Source organism: Chinchilla lanigera, unplaced genomic scaffold (assembly GCF_000276665.1).
Source record: "Chinchilla lanigera isolate Chin_1 unplaced genomic scaffold, ChiLan1.0 scaffold00014, whole genome shotgun sequence".
NCBI lineage: Eukaryota > Metazoa > Chordata > Mammalia > Rodentia > Chinchillidae > Chinchilla > Chinchilla lanigera.
Genome location: NW_004955415.1, coordinates 26,266,484 through 26,287,214, shown reverse-complemented (window position 1 = coordinate 26,287,214; position 20,731 = coordinate 26,266,484). Strand labels below are relative to the sequence as shown.

The window sequence follows — 20,731 nt, the reverse complement described above, 5'->3', positions numbered from 1 at the left end:
GCTTTTGTCCACACTACAGGCTTTCATGGCCCAAGTCAGCCTCAGCTGGGGGTACAGTTTGTTTGGCAGAACATTGGAAATCACTCTACATATAAAGATTTTTGTAAGTGTATTTTCAAGAAAAGATGCTGTCAAGAGGTGGAAGGACTAAAAACTGGGAGGTATGACAAGACAGCAAGGATGAAAACTGGCTTAGCTGATACAGTAATTGTTGTCGATTTCACTTGAGGGCCTGTATTTCACAGACAAGGATGAGCTCTGCCTTTTCTTGACATTTCCCAGAGACCATCCTGATTTCTTTCAATCCTGCACAGTTTTGTGGGCAGGGCGCTGAGCAGTAGACTCAGAGGAGGAAGGAACAGGCAATGGTGTATGTGTGTGTGTATCTGTGTACTGAGTGCTTAGTCTCATGACAGTGCAGTTATTACGGGGAGGGGCAGCACCCTAAGCCAAGGAAAGCTGATGTCTCAGTTAAGATTTCTGACAGGATGGAGGTCTCTGGGGCCAGACAGGAAGTGAGGAGAAAGAAGTAGGAGAGGCAGGAAGGTTTCACCACAAGCAGAGTCCAGCCCCTGTACAACCATGTCCTAGCTCACCAGAGTGGTCTCTTGTCCATAGATGCCAGTGGCCCACTTCTTTGTACTCATACCTTTCTCCAGTGACACAACCTCTTCTTCAAAACCTGGACCTCAGATCACATTTCCCAGCTGTTTGAATCCCATTGCTTCTTCTGTTTTGCTTTGGAAAAGGAAGATGGACACAAAGTGGGCCTGGAGCACGGCCAGCAGGACTACTACCTCACTTGCCTGTGGCGTCACCATCTTCTACCTCCTCCGCAGGGTCAGTTTCAAAGCCTCTGTCCTCTGGCTCCTGGGAGAGTCACCAGGCATCTCAAAGAACAGGATCACAGTGAACATGGGAAACAGGCAAGGCCAGGGATGAGGCAGTGTCTCTCGTGGTTGACAAGCTCTGGGTCGTTGGCAAGGCTTTCCAGTGCTGCAGATAGGTGTCAGTTGCACGGAGGACCAGTCACACCACCACATTTGGGTGTGTTCCACACCACCAAAGCTTTTAGCAGCTTAAAAACACTACCACATACTTAGCTCACAATTTCATGGGTCAGCAATTTAGTTTCAATAGTTGCTTGTCCAGGTATTGACTGGGCTGACTTCTACAGGCTTATCAGCTATGGTTCACTGAGCTGGCTCTGCTTTGCAACACTGGTTGGCTGTTGGCTGGGGCACTTTGTCTTTCTCCATATGGTCTCCTCTCTTCCTGTGGCCTAGACCAGAAGGACTGTCATGCATGAGGCATGGTATCTGTAAATATGGCCAAAAATGCAGGAGACTAAACAGAAAAGTCCAGGCCTCCTGTGATCCAGTCATGGAATGAATGTACCTGTGCTTCTGCCAAAACAAGTGGCCAAAGCAAGTCAGACACCAGTCCAGACTCACAGCAGGGAGGACGACAAAGCTCACCATGCTTAGAGTAGATCAGGAAGCCCACACTAGAGATACCTCACAGACCAGTTCTGCACATGGGCAGAGGTGCTGGGTGATGCTTTGGGACACTGATTTCCAAACCCTTCATGGCAGGACCCGGATGTCATCATTTTTAGATCTGCTAGATGAAGTAATTGGTGCACAAGGGAAGCTATCCTCGGTGTGAGGCCAGAACCTTGTGGTATTGCCAGTTCCTAGCAGCAAGTAGCTCAAAGAAGAGATGCAGTTATAAATTCACACTGCCACATATACCAGGATCATCACACACGTTATCACACAAACATGACCACAGCACTCAGCCACTCTCATGTGGAGGGACGGATGTTACTAGCATTCAGGGTAGGTGTTATTATCTCCATTTAAAATATGAAATGACAGAGGTCCAGAGACATTCTCGAGAATGTCATCCTGGCAGATTATGAAGGCCCTGGTCCTTCTCCCAGTTTTTACTCTCCCTACAGTGTATTTCGTACACAGAAAAGGTCAGTTGGGGATAAGGCCTGCATATCACAGACACCTACCCACAGACCCTATGAATTTCCCTGGCTGCTGTGGAGATAAGCTGACCTCAGTAGGAATTCTGAAGCTGCTAATAAACAGGTCTGAGCATCAACTTCTGGGCAAAGGAAGGAAGAACAGTGCCCAGAGTAATTTTAGTTCTGAGTTACCAACAAAAAAGTGAGCGTGTTTAACTTAATACACAGAAGAAATATGTATCTCCGTCATGAAATAGAAAATATTTTGGTTGAGCAGACTTAACAATATCACTTTTGACATGTGGGGTAAGGATGAGATAGTCTGACCGACAGTCCAGGGCCACAGGGGTCAGACCCCATCCCTCCTCATGTGACCACCCCAGAGGGCAGAGTGGAGGTGCCTGTGCGGAAGGAATACTGCACCTGCTAGACTACCCTTACACACACAGTCTCACTTGGTGGTGAGTAATCAGTTGCTCTGATCATCTGCCTTGTATGTACTCATTGTCACCTGATGGCTGAATATCCTTAGCCCTTAGCCTTGTCAGAACTAGCCTTCAGGGGAGGAAGGAACAGGCAGCCTGACCTGCGGCCAAGTGTGGCCTTCACACTGTAGAGTAAGAAAATGCTCCCTACGTAGAGGAAGCCTCTTCACAAGGCTGGTTTTTTCTGTGAAATGGGGATCGAGGGAATCTTAAACTGGAAAAGGAAAGTGAACGACTGACAAGTTGCCCAGCTGTTCATTGTTCAAATTTATCCTTGTATGCAGAAAAAGACATTTTTTCAGAAGACAGATCTGGGAAGGATGGACCTGAAAACTCCACAGGGATACTATGTGTGCTGCTCACTAATGTCTGACAGTGTATCAATGTCATAAATACTTGTTGAGTCCATTAAAAACCTCAGGCATTGCCAAGTAGTGATGTGACATAAGTCTCTGTGAGTATGGCATTCTCTGGGCACTGTTGAATTGTGTGGTGCTTTGGGGTTTGAGCAGACAATGTAAGTATGTGCACCATGAATAGGAGAAGGGGGAGAAGTGGGGCACATGGCAAACCAGAAGGCATACAGCCCTGATCAAGACAAAGGCTTCCAAATATTGGGGTGACCAAACAAAGCTTAATTTGCAATCCAGTGAGCAGTATAGATTGTGCTCACAAGCTCCAAACCACCTAGGACGCTAGTGGTTGCCTGGCAGAGGGCACATCTTAGGGGGTGTGGAGTCGAAAGAAACTCCTGGGATTGAACTAGGAGTAGCAGTATCCCCAGGTGTTCTGGGAGAAACTTTTTTCCCTTAATTGCAGACACTTCTGAGACTCTGCTACTTTTGTCTATGGTTGGGCTCAACTATGGAAGGGCCAGCTATGGAAGACAAGAGAGATTAACTACTTCCAAACATCTGTGGGGCTCCAGTTATCTCTGAATGATAAAGGAAAGGAAGAGGTGAAAGGTAGATGTCTGACCTACGAAATTCTGTGCTAGCATCTTCACAAGCAGGCTACCCCTTCAGAGGCACTGGGTTAAGTCAACATTAAACATGGATTATTAATGGGCTTTATTGGCATCCTGTTAAATTCACATAGATAATATGTGAGAGGAAAGAAATTTATCTATCTCTCTATATATCTTATCTATCTATCTATCTATCTATCTATCATCTATCTTATCTATCATCTTATCTATCTTATCTATCTATCTATCTATCTATCTATCTATCTATCTATCTATCTCTCTAATCTATTTTTCCAGCTTTGTATATCTGACAGCAATAGTATTAAAGATAAGTTTCAATGTAAGCCTAAGTCTCACAGGTCCAAAGTTAGAGGTAGAATAGAAGCAGCTGTAAAGGGTGAGAACAAGTTGACAGAACAGGAAGTTGGTTGCACTTTGAAAAGCAGGAGGGCTGGAAAGCCATGCAGCTTCTAAAAATGATGCTGCAGCCTTCTTCACTGACACTGAGAGACCTTCACCATATAAGGTTTTAAGGAAAACAAAATGGCAAATGCAAGTGCAAGTGGTTTCCAGGTAAAAGGATGTTAAGCTAATGTTTACTCATATGTTAAAAAGAGGTGGTACAATTTAGCAGAATTTAATTGTCTTTGTTCACTTCCCAATATTATCCTTTCCCATGGGCTTTGCACAATCAAGGCTTTTTCACCCTGTGAAATAAAAGCAAGTGCAAGTCTTAACATCTTCATGTCTTCATGCTGGAAACGACCTCCAAGAGCATCTACCACTACATCACACTTCTCAGAGATCACTAAGGTGAGAATTTTGTCCCCTTAGCTGGCCCTGAGTTCCTCCTGGGATGGGAAGGCAGCCTTTATGTGGGAGCATTCTGTGATGTTAGTGGGCCCCACATCTGATGGGTGCCTACAGAACCAAAAGATGCACCTTGCCTGGGAAGAATTTACCTTCACCCATGAGTGGAGGGGATGCCAAGGAGACCAAGTGACAGAACACAGAAAAGAGAGAGGAGACAGCAAGAAGTGTGGGGCTAGGTACACAGGGGCCATTGCTCACAGTCCAGCGGTGAGGTATCTGAGGGACCTATCCATGCATTCTTGGTGCATACTTTAAAGCTGTCTGTGTTTTGCAGTATAACTCCACTGTCTGCACCCGCTGATGTCAACAGCAAAACACAGCCTGCTCACAAATGCCTTGTGTGAGTGCTGAGGGTTGTGTTGCTGAGGGGAAATTAGGGTAGTGGCTGAGTTTCAGACGTGAGTTATCATCATGAAGAATGGAGAGGGTATGTTGGGATGGAGGCAGGATTTGTTACCTGGAAAGTTGGGAAACTGGATGCAGAAATGAAAAGAGGATCTAACCCCCCTCCTTGGAACTTGTAAGAGTATTGTACTTCTAGGGGGCATGTAATGGAGATTTGAGTGGATTTCATTTAGATACCAAGGATCCAGCCATTTCTAGACAGTACATCTGGACCACGCAGATATAAGAAAAGTGAGGTTCAGAGAGTTAACCTCAGCGATGACAGTCACATGGCTGTGCTGTGACAGAGGTGGGACAAAACCTCCTGGCTGTCAAGTAAATTTTGCTTAGTTCAGTTTCACAGGAGAGGCCTGAATGTTAGTGGTGAGTCAATGTATACAGTTTTTGTGATCATTTTTTTATTTTTTAAAACAATAACTTTGACTCACAGAAAAGTTACAAAACTAGGGCAAAGAACTCTTATCGTGAGTCCCCAGTTGTTAACATTTTACTGCATATTCATTATCATTTTTTCTAAATATATATATATCAATTTTGGTGAATCACTTAAGAGTTAAATTGTAGATGAAGGGTTTGCTTCCTAAGAGTGAGTATAATTATCAAAATCAGAAAATTAATAGTGACATAATATTTTATAATTTAGAGACATGATCAATATGTTGCCAATTATCTTGATAATATCCTTTGTAGCAAGAAAAAAATCTGGTGTAAGGTTCAATCCATGTTCACATGTCATGGTGGTCATCAGGTATGGTGGCACATGCCTGTAATCTCAGCACTTGGGAAGCTGTAGCAAGAGGGTCGCTGCTACTTGGAGGCCAGCCTGGGATACAAAGTGAGTTCAAGGCCAGCCTGAGCTGCATAGTGATGTCGTGCCTCAAAAAGACAAAACAAACAAACAAACAAACAACATATCAACATGTTGTGGTGGTCATGTCTCTTTTTAATCTGAAAGAGTTTGTAAGTGTGTCTGTCTTTTCTTTCATGTCCCTAACACTTTTGAGGAATACCTGGAAGTTATTTTGTAGAATGTTCCTAACTTGGGGTCATCTCTTGTTTTCTCATCATCAGATTGAAGGGAGGCGTTTTGGTGGGGACATCACATACCTTGTGGTGTGTGCTCCTTGACGCACACAGTCTCTTAGATGTGGCTGCCTGCAGTTCAGACTAACAGTTCTGTTCTCATCCACCTAACAGTGGACTTACAAATGGGGCAGAAGACACATGTGTGGGCTCACCCAGGGTTCAGGCTCTCACATTCTGTGCATTCAACTATGAAGATATTGTATAACTAAGAAGTACTATTCCAGTGGACTCTGCTGTAACTACCCAAATAGGAAGCAACTCATTGGGAGTGGAATATAGAGCATGTGCCTTCTATGTGTTTATCTTTATTCTTTTCCTTTTAGCTGGCCAGTGGAGGAGAAAGTTGGGTTGGGAAACTGGACATTGCACGTAAGTCCAATAGTCAGAACGCTAAAGGGATGTAATGATGGAGACTACTCAACAGGAATCCACCCCATTCTCAGCAGAGTGGCAGGCATACGGATGCTCAGAAATCATATGCTGTCTCATAAACCTCAATCAATGAGAAACAGCGCAATATAATTTCATACAGAAGGCAAACAAACCACATTATTTAGATGAATAAAGTAAATAAAATTTCACTAGAGGAGTGGAAGGCTTGACAGCTTCTTTAAACAGATGTCTTTCATGGAATAGAAGAGACTGATTGTTTATGGGTATCTTCAGCTCTGTCAACAGGAGGCAGCTGGTGGAGGGAGGGCATTACTGCTTTGAGTAAGCAGGCAGAAAATGTTATTCAGCCTCCAATTATTGGGGTATGTTCTTTCTTAGGGTTTTTTTTTTTTTTTTTTTTTCCTCCGGTACCAGGAACCGAACTCATGACCTTGCGCTTGCCAGGCAGGTGCTTTGCCGCTGAGCTAAATCTCCAGCTCCTCTTGGGGTATGTTCTAAGGCTAGCACATTCTGAGAAGGTCTTCTGCATGCAGAATTAGAGACCAATTGCTAAGAGTTTTCCATACCTCAACTCATTAAGTAAGTATTTGAAGAGATGGATAGAGCCATCAGATGAGGCAGACTCCTCTGAAACAACCTATATAGTCAATAATATGCCTTCATTTGGACATAAACTTGAACTTGCCATCTTTTTGTTGGTACAGCCCATCCCTTTCAATGTACCATCTCCACAGGGCTCAACAAAAACATAAGAATGCGTGATGAATGCTCCTCTAGAAGTAGCAGGTTTGCAAGGGTTATGTGGAAGGGACAAACCAAAGACAGAGTGGGAAGTCACGGGTGTCTAGCACTCAGGACACCTGGTTCCTGGTCCACCTAGCCAACTTCTAAGCCACCCCTATGCATTTGTTCTTCATGAACAATATTAAGCTCTTTCTGTGATTCTCAGAGCCAGATTTCCTTCTAACCAGGAGCACAATGGTATGAAGGAGTTTGGGTTATTTATGGTTACTCTTTACTCCAGTGCTGCACTAACAATCTGCAGGATACAAACTGTGACTAACTCCAAGAACCAAGCAACTGATCTATATCAAGTCTGGAATGACAGCCAGGTAAAGAGACAGGTAGAGGATCCCTGATTTTCAGCCACATTCATAAAACTTTTCTTTCTATTTTCAGGAAAAATGTCCTTATATTATTTTATAAGGGAACATTTAAGAACAAACATTATTTCTTTGGAATATCAAGGTGTGATCTCCCTATCAATTGGGCTGGGATCCCAGAGATTTATTATTGTTCTTCCTTTGCTTTGTAGCTTCTAATTTAGTAGATCTGTCCTAGATTCATATATTTCTAGGCTGGGAGAAGTAGGATGCATTTAATTATTTTGCACTTAGCTGAAGTAAACACGGATAAAGCTGGCTGCTTCTATCAACCATCCACTGAGGCTTTAAGGACAATAATTAACCAAGCCATTAGTACCTTTGATATCATAAGCCAGTGGCAATGGGATCAGAGATGCATAACTTGACTTTCTAGTCACATCAACTATTAAAAAGGATAGTTCAGTCTGCTTCCAGGACATGAGTAACTCCACAGGACAAAAGGACCTGGCTGAGATTTAGGTTCCTACAGTTCTCTATTAGTTCAACTTATCTTCCTAGGGATTCTAACATATGTCTACTCTCATACCTTGAGAGTATCCTTCAATGCCTGCTTCTACCTACCTGTGAAATCCAAACTTCTCATTTGGGTGTGGACAACCTCTCACATCCTAGTCCAAGTGCAATTCTCTGACCTTATCTCCCAGCCGAAATCTAGTTAGATAAAACTAATAGACAGAACCCTGGGCTGCAAATCTGTTGAAATTATAAGCCAGATGTAAATTTGCCTGACCTTAACCTTGCCTGCCTCTTGAAGTCCCACTTTCTGCCTGTAGTCATTGCCTCACATACACTACACCCTTATGAAACTTCACAGTGCTCTACTTGTTTACAAAGGGCGCTGCCATTCGTCTGTGACTCCTCGAAGTCTGGACCTGAAGTTTATTTAACTTTATGTCCTTTCTGCGGCAGATGGTGTTGATGTCCACCTGCATCCTTTGGCCTGCCCTGGAGGTCACCTATAGACAGGACCTATACATGCTAATGCTTCTCATGCATCTCTCTGGCTGTGGCTCTCCTCAGGCTTAGAAGACATTTTCACCTTTGGGAATGAGCTTACTTCTGTCTTTTCGAAACTTAATTAGACCAGTGGGATTGAAACCCAGTAGCCCACTTGCTCCCAAATCTGTGTCTCAGTGGCCAACATCATACTTGCTTATTGGGTGCACTCAGTACATGTTTGTTCAATGAACTGAATATTCCATGCTTATGCTTCCCCTGGTGCATCTATGGCTCTTGCTAATTTTGTTGTCCATTGATCTCCCATAATTCTTCTTTGGTCCTTTCCCCTTTTCTAGTTAATGGCCAGGATGCTTTGTTTCTGGCTTCAACTGTGGACTCTAAATTTCAGTTCATGCCAAACCTCATTGAAGAGACAACTCTCTAAGGCTCCCTTCAGTATTTCCCTCTCCCTGAAGTGTTACTTTTTTCTGAGACAGGATCTTGTTAAGTTGCTAAATTGCCCAGCCTGGGATTGCATTTGTGACCCTTCCACCTCAGCATCCCAGAGTCCTGGGATTAAAGGCATGTACTACCATGCTCAGTCTCAAGTGTTACTTTTGGACTTCAAGAGATCACAGAAGGCTTGTTTCCTGTCCTTTCCCCCCCACACTGGGCTCTGAATGTTCTCTCTTGCTCTCTCACTCTTGGCTGACAGTATCTAGCAACCAGTCAACAGGTATGAACCAGAATAGATTCTTGGATGCCAGCTACCATCTTGTGCTTGAGCATCCAACATCCTTACAAAGAACTGTACCCACCTGATAAAACTAAACTTTCCCCCCCGCAGAAATGGAGAACAAGCTAAGATCATAGAAGGATAGGATTTGTGGGTCACTTTATTCTCCTCTATCTCTGGATTCTTATCATTAAGTCATGAAATGTTAGCCAATAAAGGGGAATTAATTAATGGAAGCCATTTAGCACACCACAGATTGGCATCTTCATGTAGCCTTTGCCAGCATGCTTGATGTTCCTTATTGCAGTACCTTGGGTTATATCTGCTTGTCTTGGGCTGAGCTTTGAATTGCTATGCTGCATCTTTAGTTTTTCCTAATCATTTATTTTGGTATTCATTTGGTGCTTAGTTACTGCACGGTGCTGTTTTAGCCAGTAAGGGAGTACTCAAAGAAATGTAAATTCCTGTCATATCTTCCACCAAGTACAGATCCAGTAAATTGGTGTTGGTATGGAATCCCTGACTCCAGGGGCAGCTATATTTAGAAAATGGGAATTCAAAAAAATTTTAGCAGCAAAATGGCAAAAAGAGCAGACTTGGAAGACTTGTAATAAATTGATATGGTCTGGCAGAGTTGGTCTATGAAGCTAATTGGTCATAAAAATTTCACTTGGTCCAATTTCTTGTCTCATTCAGTATCTGAAAAGCTGCTCCACTGGTTCCACACTACCATTGTCTAAAGCACAGTCAATAGGCAAACGGAATTCAAATCCTCTTTGCAAGTAGTTACCAATGCAGAACTGTTAATGTCTTTCTAAGATCCCTTCCGGCTGTGACAGGCTGTAATTTCATAATTGCCATTATTATTTGTAAAAATCTAAATGACTCTGGATAAACCAGTTAGAATAATGTAGGCTTGATTAACTAGGTATGTCACAATATTTTGGTGGGGTAGCAGTCTCCAAGCGGTCTGACAAGTGTTTAGAAATCATTACTCATAAAAATCATCACAACTACCTCACATTACTGTAACACTACTTAGCTTCTTGTCCCTTACCCCAACCTGTACCATTGTACTTCTTAAATGAGTTGACACTTGACACTTCTGCTTGATGCTACATTTCCCAGTTGGGCTTCCTTTGGAGGCAGACACTATTACCTTTCCCCTGCAGAGTCCCCCAGGCCTTACTGTGTAATACATGTCAACCTCTGCATCTCCTTGTGAATTTTTTCTAGATGGCCAAATTCTGCTCTGTCTGAGAAAAATGCTGAAGAGTTAACACGTGCCCAAAATAACAGCCAATCTTTAATCAATCACTGAATGGAACTAGTGTATCAATATCCCAGTTTCTGCTCCTCTTGGGCAGGAGAACCCTGAGGCCCATGTGCATATCAGCTCCCAGTTTCCCAATGGGACTGAGCTCTGGTTATTCACAGTGACAAAGGTTATTCACAACACTCTGTGTTGTGTACTTCCTGCTTCCTTTCCTTATCTCAGTTCTCCTCTCTTGTGTCAATGTTTTCTAGAATCACTCCCTGAATAAACTACTTGCATTTAAGTCCTTGTTTCAGGAGCCACCCTTGCAGACCTAAACTAACACAATCTTCTTCCTTCTAATTTCAACAATGACTTCTTCTCTAAGACCAGCGGCCAGGGTTGCCCATTCTATCTTCCTCTCTCAACCCTGTCCTGATCTCCTTTCACGGCCCTGCTCACTCTTGATTCTCCTTCTGTATCTGTGCCCGTGTACCTCTGTCTCCTCTCCTGCTGCTCCACACCTCTGACAGTCTGTCCCAGCACCTCTTCTCCATGTCAGCTGAGCAGTGACTCCTGGCAGTGCCGTTGCATACAGGAGGTGTGCACGCAGATCCTCGTGCATCTGCCTTTCTGTCTCTTGTCTTCCGTGTCTCTTCCACTTTGGTGACCCAGCTTCCTGGACATTATCACCACACAAAAGTACTCAACTTTTGGAGTCTTAAGTTTCAGCACTCTACTAACCATGGCTTTTCCCATTGCTGTTCTTTTTCCTATTACTCTCAATGAACTTAGTCTTTTATGTCATAATAAGCAGGTTTTTGAGTATTCCACTTCTTCCTACACCCAACTGGAATGTTGTTTAAGACAAGAACTCAGCTGGACTTACTCAAGTCCATTCTCCCCTCCTGGGGCCCCAGTACTGTTCAGGAATTATTATTTATTCTTTGTTGGCTCTCTTTCCCATCCTTTTAGCTGTGTCAAAAATTTCATCTCCCTTGAACCCGGTCCCCTCATTCCTCATGCTAAACATTGACTTTGCTTCTTACTCCTTTGATACAGTGGTGGGTCTGCCATGTCCTCCTCTGAGGACATTTTTCTCCCTTTAATCTCAAATGGAAGAAGGCTCCATTTCCATGCTTAGGTTGTTTCTTTCCTTTCAAATATAACTAAAAATTGGATGATAATGAGGAATTTGGGACTGAGGAAATTCTGGCAAAAGGATTTATGGTAAGCCAGAAGTAATTTAAAAATAGAATGAACATCAGCAGTAATATGAATTATGGTTATAAGTAGAAAGTTAATATTTATATGTAAAATAATGTGCCTCACAAATACTAGGTATGAGAGGGATGATGAGAGAGACATTAGAAGGCTAACTTGGAAAGCTGTGACTAAATTTGAAATATATAAGTAAACTATTAATATGAAATAAATATACAACTATCTACCTACCATTTATAAAAAATGTGCAATCGCAAACTGCTAAATGTTATTCACATTATTTTCTTAATTTTATGGAAATCTATTAGGAAATAATATCTCTTTTGTGTGCTAAATTTATTTCAAGTTTAAAATTTCCTTAGATTTCTGCCCTGTCAAGCTCTATAATTATTAAATTAAATAACTGAAAAATTAGCTATCTACCTATTTCTCTTCACTCTATATAAATTCATACAAGAATATTTGCAATAAAATTTATCTAATATTAGTAATGGTTACTTCTGAAAAATGAGATTTGGGATAAAAACGCTTTTTTTCCAGTGCCCTTTTGGTATAACTTGGTACTTTTTAAAATAATGAAACTGAGAAAATATGAGTGCTTATGGAATTTATTGTCAAATTTAAAATCATAGATAAAGAGTAACCAAGGATCTTATTGTTTTCTTCCTGTTCTTGTCAACTTTTTACCAACATCTTATAAAATTCTCAAATCTGTTTTGCTGTGTCAGAAAATGAAGAAGTTGTTCTGCTATTTCACAAGCAATGCAAGAGTGTGTTATGTTTGATTATACTCCTCAGAGCTTAAACCATCAAAACACTATCCAAAAACTTACAGTCAAAAAAAACAAAACAAAAAAACCCCCACAAACTTACAGTCAAATTAGCTTTAGGGACAAAAACAATCAGTTAAGGCAGAGTAGTTATCTTTATATATACCTCATGTAGAAATCACCTACTGATTCACAAGTATTACATTTGGATAGCAGTGTTAACTCAGATGTGATTCTGGACTCCTTACCATTTGTGGACATCAGCCAAGAAACAGTATCTCAAGACTTGCCAACAAACACATCTCAATAAAGAAAGTAAAAATGTAACTTCAGTTTTTGAACTGTCTGGTGATTATTTGGATCTCAAATAATAATTAACAATTTCAATATGGCGTTCGTTTTGGAAATGATGGACCTAAGCTCAAATATAAAATGAAACTGCAATTCTAGTCAGAAGAAAAAGTTTCAGCACCAGGTTTCATATTTTATTCTTCAAATATGTCTTCTTTGGGCAGTTAAAGCTATGTAATCATCACAAACTTAACTATAGTGTCTCTCTCTGCCACGCTCTAACACTGTGATCTACAGCTAATAAGACCTTTTGAAACAGAAGTTGATTTCTAGAAATTCATTTGAGAAAAAGAGGTGTAATCCCTTCCCTTTTTTGTATTTTGATTATGTTTTAACTGCAGACTTTATTTTCTCTACTTCAAGAGTTCATCCATTCTACTATCAGTAATTTCTAAATTGGAATTTCAGGGACACACCGAAGTATGCCAGTCACTACTGGCACTTGCTTCTACTTCCTAGCTGAACTGCTATCAATAGAGAAATGGACCTTACAGGGGCAGTTTCTTGAAGCAAAGTTCTATTTTGTCTGAGCTTATGGCCAGGTCACCATGTAGTGACTCGACCGTGTTAATCATCTGGGAGATGCATACTTATCACCACCTACTACCAGTAGGGCATATTGGTTGCTAGCATGAGCAACAGAGCATTGAAACAGTTTTATATTCTTTCTGAAGAAAAGAAATTAAAAGTACTTGGAAAGTTGGTTGACAACATGACATAGCAATGTAAGAGCTCTCATGGGCTTTGGAAGATGAGTTTTGTTGTGATTTGACTTGGTTTAGTTGCACAGCTTAGAGGTTTACTCTGGGAGCATAAGGGATGAGATATTTATCTACAGCGTCTTACTTCTCTAAAGGTAAGTTTCCAAATCTCAGTGCCTTGATATAGTAGTGGTTTATTTCTCACTCACGTACTGCCCTGTGCCAGGGATCAGAGACCTATACTCCTTTTGTCTTGTGACTCTGCTACCTTTGGCTTCTAAAATTGCTGTTCTCAGTCCCACCAACCCTTAGAAGAAAGAAGACCAAGGAGAATTAATCGACAGGGACTTTTTACGCATTGGGCATGGAAGAAGTACACATCTCTTTTGCTTATGTGAGACAGGACAGAATGGCCAGATATTTTTAGAAATGTGGTCTTGCTATGGCAGTTGTAGAGGGAAAATGAGCATGGTGGTTAGGGCTTTGGCTGTCATTGCAGGGCTTATTTGCTGGGGAGTGGGTCTGGGAAGCTACCAAGAACTCAGAAAAAATATCTGCATCTCCAGTGGGCTCTTTCCTGGCAACTGTGCTTTAATCTCTTCTCTATAGCAACTTGCCAGTCAAATTTTCTAAAGCAGTGGCTGTGATAATCACCATGGTCTTTAATGAATTAAATTTGTCGAGTTATTTTGGCCTTATCATTTCATGGACTGTGGGTAGCTCATGGATGGGATGCTATTGGGCTGGGGGATGTATTCCTCCCCTAGTCCATTGTTACTTGGCAAAAATATAACCCATAACTGTTTCTTTGAATCACCATCATATTATTATTGCCACTGCTAACAATTGCTATTTTAATTTTATTCTGTGCACATAGGACTGTGCCCAAATCCTTCCATGCACTGAATTATTCATTTTTCACAATCATTATATTTTTAAAGTTTTTTGAGACAGGGTCTTGCTATTTTAATAGGCTAGCCTTGAACTCCTGGGTTCAAGTAATCTTCTTGCCTCAGCCTCCCAAGTACCTGGAACAATAGGTATGTACCAGGATACACAGCAACTATCATATTTTATTATCAACTTTCGGAATATGGGTCAGGGAAATAGTTCAGTGGCACAGTGACTGCTTTGCAAGCCCAAGATCCAGAGTTCAATTCCTGGTACCAAAAAAAATTCCAAAACTTTCAGAAGATATTGAGCCTCTGAGAGGTTTAGTGATGGAGTCAAGTTTTCAGTGCTGTCTGACTTGAAATCGCATCACCTTTACCTTTCAACACTACTGTTTCTGGTTTGCTTCAACCACAAAAGAGGTATTGGCAAAGGGGAGTCCTGTGATAGTTATGACTGGTGTTGAAGAAAAGAATTGAAGTCCCCCATAGAAAGAGAACACTCTGGTCCAGGTCAAGCAGAGAAGGCTTGAGGGATGAGCTTGGATTTGATAGAAGCAATAATGCATTAAATTGGGGTCCAAATAATCAATGGTAGGTATGTCTGGGGCAGCAAGGCTGGAGTTTTCCTCTGCAAGAATATGGTAATAGGTCACGTAGTCTCAGAATTGTTCATTAAAGGCTTCTTAGGTAAGAATCTTTTTGGAAGTATGGTGTGCACCCTTAAAAGGGACCTCCAGAGCTAGGTGGTCCTGGCTTGGAGTCAGTAAGAAGATGAAGACCTCACATCTAAACCCAAAAGGAATCACATTCTTGTAAAATCTTGAACATGCTCAAAGTAGGTGGTTCCCTGGTCATGGTTCTAGGTGAGGGCAAAGCACGCTGATTCCTGGATATCAGCTTGAGGGCTGATAATGAAAAAAAACTCATGCAGTCTCCTAAAACAAACATATGCATCCTCTCTGACTCAGCTCCATTCCCAGGAATTTTCAACAGGAAGGCATGTATGTGCTTGGCAAAGCACACACACAGCTGTCCCTTGGTATCTGAGGGATCAGTGCTGGGACCCTCAGAGGATACCCACAGCCTTGGGTGCTCAAGTCCTTTTGGCGACATGGTGTGGGATTTACACAGAGCCCACACACATTCTTCTATATGTACTGGAAACCATCTCTAATCACTGATAATACCTAGTACATGTAAGTGCTATGTAAATAGTTGCCATACTGTGCTGCTTAGGGAATGATGCAAGGGGGGAAAAGTCTGTACATATTCAGTTTCAGACAATGGCTGGCTGAATCTATAGGTATGAAATGCCTAGATATAGAGGCAATTGTACTTTGACGTCCACAAAAGCAACATGGGGTAGCAAGCAAAGCTGAAAACTCCACAGGAGAGCAAGAGGAGACCTGCAGCTGATGATTCTGTCTCCTGATCTGCATGCTGGTTCCACAAGGAGAGGCATTCTCTAAGTACATTAAGCTGTGCTTGCTCCTAAATTAAATTACACTCTACATTCAGAAAAGTAAAATCAGCAGAAATGTACTGCTATTACCTACTAATAAAACTATTAGAATTAAAACATTTGTCACACATATAAAAATGGTCACTTGATTTTACCTGTGTGAGCACCTTCATGTCAATCTCTTGAGGGTCAGAAAGAAAACAGACCCCAAGGAAACAAAAAAAGGATGAATCACCTTTTATAAAACCATAACTCTTGATATTTTAAAACCTTAACTCTTCACTTTTGGCTCATCCTCAACCCAGCGCCAGAAAGTAGTTTTTGTTTTCTGTTTCAGGGCAATTAGGACGAGCAGTGCATTGAGAATGCGGAGGTGCTCTTTGGGCTGAGGTCTAGGAGACACAGACAGCTCTAAATTTCTGTGTCTGTCCTGATGTGCACAGGGCTTGGGGGCCAGGTCAGGTCATGACAAAATAGAAAACTGTATTCTCTACATACCTGTCTGAGATAAAGTTATAGATATGTTTATTCCATTTCAATGGAGAAACAAAAGTGCTCAGGATTTTGTAGGAATCCAGTAATTAAATGACCAACAAATGCTTTTCTAATTACACAAGATCAGGCTGTTATGGGGCTGTAAGAAGAAGCAGTTTCTGCATCTTTCTCCTTTTGGAGGATTTAGAGTCCACCTGAAGAATACAGATGCATACATGTTAGTGGGTGACATATGTTCATATGTTAACATCCAGTAAGTGGTAAGTCTAGAAAAAAGTGAAAAGAAAAGGAAGGAAAAATATCAGGAAAGAAAAGAAAAATATTTCAGAGTTCTTGGCCATCAGGAAAGGCTTCTTCGAGGCAGAATAGGATAGAAAGATAATTATCTTCCATCAAATAAGTTTGGTTTTAAATTTGAGTTCTTTAATTTGCCAGCTGTAAGCAGTTACTTAACCTCTTCGAGCTTTTAGGTTTTCATCTGTGAACTGGAGCTACTGCCTATAACTTCTAGTCTGTGAGGTTGGAAGGGGCCCAGTGAATGAATAACTTCTGGTCCTCTGGTCTGCATTCCTGCACCTTCTTGTGGAGGAGTCAGAACTGGAGGATTTTGCCTGACCTTGGGCATTACAGAGGGCAGTAAGAAGATGGGAAACTGCTGAGGGCCAGAGAGTGGGAGGAGAAGGGCATATTCAGGGTTTGAAATGCAGAATAAATAACAAAAGTCAGTCACAGTAGAGAGCGGTCAATACTTGAAAGCAGGGGAGGCAGTGCATGGGAGACCTGCCACAAACAAAGCTAAGAAAGTTTCTCTGGGTTAGGAAGCACAGTCAGTTTCTGGTTATGGTGAGGGAACCAGAAATATAGATGACATAAGCCCTGCATATTTTGGTTTCCAAGGGAAGAAGAATAGCTACACTCCCCTCAATTTAGGACTGGGGTCAGAAGAATCCCCACCCACAGTGAAGCCTCTTCCTTTTGGCCCTGTAGGATCCCAGAGATGGGGAGCTCCTTGGGGTCTATATGCTCAGGAAAGATAGTCCCCGGGCCTGAGAGACTGGTACTCCTTGGATCTAAAGGAGGAACTGAGGGTTTAATTCGGGCAAGTGCCCCACACAGATGCATCTGGCAGAAGTATCCTATCACAGACTTATTATTCCTTACCTATACAGCAGGGCAAAGCCACTTGGTCTGTTAAGAGCAGTACCTGAAAGGTGCCAGAGAGGGAAGAAGAGAGGGCAAGGTGAAATCTCATTCCTCCCAGATGGGAATTGTGATGCGAAATCAGGGGACTCATTTCCAAGAAAGAATGGGAAGAAAAGGCCTAGTTACCTGCTTTCATTCAAAGTGCAAACTCCTGGAGGATTTAAGGTGAGTCTACCCAGACAGCTAATATGCCATGATATTCCCTGTGTAGCTTCTTGCTGGAATTCCATTATCAAAAGCATGAATCCCAGCCAGGCATGGTGGTGCATGCCTATGATCCCAGCTCTCTGGGAGGCTGAGGCAGTAAGATCACCAAGTTTGAACCTTGCCTCAGCAATTTAGCAGTTTATCAAGACGGTCTCAAAATTAAAAAAAATTAAAAAAGACCAAGAACTAGCTCAGTGTGAAGGCTCCGAGTTCAGTCCCTTAGTACTATAACAGACAAAAATGTGACTTCCTCATCAAACTGTTTATTTCTATGTAAAAAATAAAAGTTCTGAATTAACCAGTTAAGCCATGATCAGTCTCTGCTACACCTAGGTTTGGCTAGGTTTCTCCAATCAGTTCTTAAGGACATGTTTTCCAAGGCTGGGGGAGAGAGAAAACTAGGGTAGCAATGTCTGCCTCCCTGGGAAAAGGTGTCCTGCAGGGACAGGAGTCGCAGTGGGTGGTGGCATCCTCCACTTCATCTGCAGCCCTTTGGTACTCAAAGAGCTGGATGTCACCTCTCTTCCCAGCATCTGCAACAGCGCAGGACATCCAAGAACTAAGGGATAAAGACCCCTCGGTCTCCCCAGAAAGGTCAGCCTTGCAATCTCTGCATGCTTGTATTTTGGGCCCTTTCTGAACCGATTTCCTCCTCAGCCCCCACAGGCTCAGCATCAATAGCAGAATATGTGCTAGGACTCCAGCTCCCAAATGTTCCCAATACCTGTCAGTTAGAAATAATCACTACTATACTTTATATCAGTGCCTGGATTCTGGGTCTTGCCAGATTTGGGGTGGCACACGCCTGTAATCGCATAACTCTGGGAAACTGAGGCAGGAGGATCACACATTCTATTTTTGTTGTTGTTGTTGTTTTCTTTCCGGTGCCGGAAATCGAACTCACGACCTCGCGCGTGCCAGGCAGGCGCTGTGCCGCTGAGCTAAATCCCCAGCTCTGAGGATCACACATTCTAGCCAAGCTTGAGCAATTTGGCGAATTAGGGAACCCCTGTCTCAGAATAAAAAATAAAAGAGGCTCCTTTCTTGGAGAAGGGCGGGGTGTTTGCTTGTTTATCTACTGGACGCACTGACTCTGGAAACAGCCCGCAGACCCTGGCCAGGACTCAGGGTGATCCCTCCGCGGGCGCCTCCTCTGCCCTGCTCCGCCCACGCTTCCCTTCCTCCGAGCAACAAGTTCTCTTTTGAGCGACCCGCCCGCGCGCCACAGGCCGGCACAGCGCCTCCTCCCCCACCTCCGCCAAACTCGTCGTCAGAACCAGCTGGGATGGAAATCGCGGCGGCTGCCCACGCCTTCTGCGGGCGGGAGAGCCCGACGCCAGCGACGCCAGGAGCGCTCGCAGTGGCTGGGAGGGAGACGCGAGGCTGAAAGTCAGGATGGGAGTCCCCGGATCCAGGGCCCTTCCAGGCAAAAGCAGCACCCGGTTGCAGCCACCGCGCACCTTGCGCCCCTCTGCTCCGGGGCCCAGGAGGAAGGGATGGGGCCCGAAACGTCCCCGATGTCCATCCAGCCTCCTGGTAGCCAGATGCATCCTTCTGTCCTTCGTGCTCCCTCCAGCCTGCTTCACCCTCCCTCCACCCCACCCCGCGCCAGGTCCCCTGAGGACACTGGAGATCTCGACACAGTCGCGGCTCCAGAGCTGCACTCTTGCTCTTTCTCCCCTTGGGTGCCCTGGCGCCTCCAAAGGAATCCAGAGGCGTCTGAGCTACCCAAACAGTTGGTCTCTCTCAACTTCTTGGAGTGGGGATCCCCGCGCTCTCCTGGGAAAGCCAGGCTGGCCGCCCACGGACCGGGAGAGGACACCTCAACTTCTTCCTGGGGAATTCCCCTCCAAATCGACCTCTCCCCCTGTTCTCCCGCCAGCTGGGAGTTAAGGATTCGGAGCCGACCAGGAGTGTGCTCGTGGTGGTGGGGCGGCCGTGGACGGGGGGCCAGGGCGCAGAAGTTCTGCTTGGATCTGGGGAGAGAGATCGATTCATGCCACAAGCCTCCTAGAGTCAGGAAGCTCTTGTCCCCAGAAAAGCGCCAGGACCAAGTCGCCGGGAGTTAGGGAAGCCCGGCAAGGCGCGGGGTCGAAGAATACCGAGGCGAACAACAGTGTCCACTCCTGGTGCCTGTCGGCGGGAAACGACTCTTTCTCGGGGGTGGGGGTGGGGGTGGGGGAGACATCATTGGCAAAGCGGCCGAAGCCAAGCCCAGCTGTTGGGGCTTCACCCCTCCAGCCTCAGCCAGCCCGGAGAACTTGGTACCTCGGACAGCAGCCCGGGCGCACAGCAACGTTTGCAAGGTGTTACCCTCTTGACGCCGCCACCAAGTCAAAGAGCAATAAATGGTTTTGATGACCTTACTAGTGCAGACGAAGGACATTTTAATTACATAACCCTTGAAAGATCACCGGAGGCAGTGTCGTGTGTAAGCGCCGATGGCAGAATATCTGCATCGCAGCGGAAAGAAAACTTGCAAATCTGCAGGGAGATTGCGCAGGGTTGCTGCCCGTCGCCTGGAAGCGACATGCAAAATGCACAGGAGAGCTTACCTTTCGGACTCCGAAGCCGTGCTCCGCGGCAACTTGGCGAGCCTCTTCCTCTCCCCCTTTATGCAACTCCACGAGGAAATGATTGGTGAAGACGGGTCTCTCGGAGGATGCAGAAACCATGACACAGAAGAGGAGCCCGGCGGCCGCCGGCCACCGCGAGCCACAGCCCCGCTGCATCCTTCTCCGGAGTGAGAAGTGGGGCTGGAGGCGCGCAGCCTGCTGGACAGGGCACCCGGAGGGAAGGGGCCAATTAAAAATAGGTATGGAGTTTTTGGGTTTTTTTTTTTTTTTTTTAAATCTTTGTATGGGGAGAGGGACTGAGCGGGGGTTTGGGAGGCAGCCGATCAGAGTGCGTCCGCCGTCTGCATCTGGCTGGCGGGGAAGCCGAGCAGCCCCGCGGCGCGGCTCGCAGGGCGCGACTGGAAGCTGTGTGCACTGGAGAGCGACAGCGAGAGCGAGTGGCTGGATGCCGGTGTTGATGCTAAATCTGCATTTTCGGCTCCTCCTCGGCTCCAGTTCAAGGGGGCCGGAGGCGAGCGCCAGCCTGGGTGACGCGCGCCCGCCGGCGGCCAATGGGGGCAGAGCCG

At 44.2% G+C, this 20,731-nt stretch overlaps 1 protein-coding gene across 1 annotated transcript in view; it reads right to left on the bottom strand.

Annotated features, from left to right (window-relative positions):
* Pcsk2 (proprotein convertase subtilisin/kexin type 2) overlaps positions 1 to 20,702 on the bottom strand; it is a 230,393-nt gene extending 209,691 nt beyond the window's left edge. Inside the window, exon 1 of the mRNA XM_005380904.1 lies at positions 20,145 to 20,702. Within this exon, the coding sequence (XP_005380961.1) occupies positions 20,145 to 20,321 (177 nt within the window). The 5' untranslated portion in view covers positions 20,322 to 20,702. The remainder of the gene's footprint in view (positions 1 to 20,144) is intronic.
* Between the last annotated feature and the right edge of the window lie 29 nt (positions 20,703 to 20,731).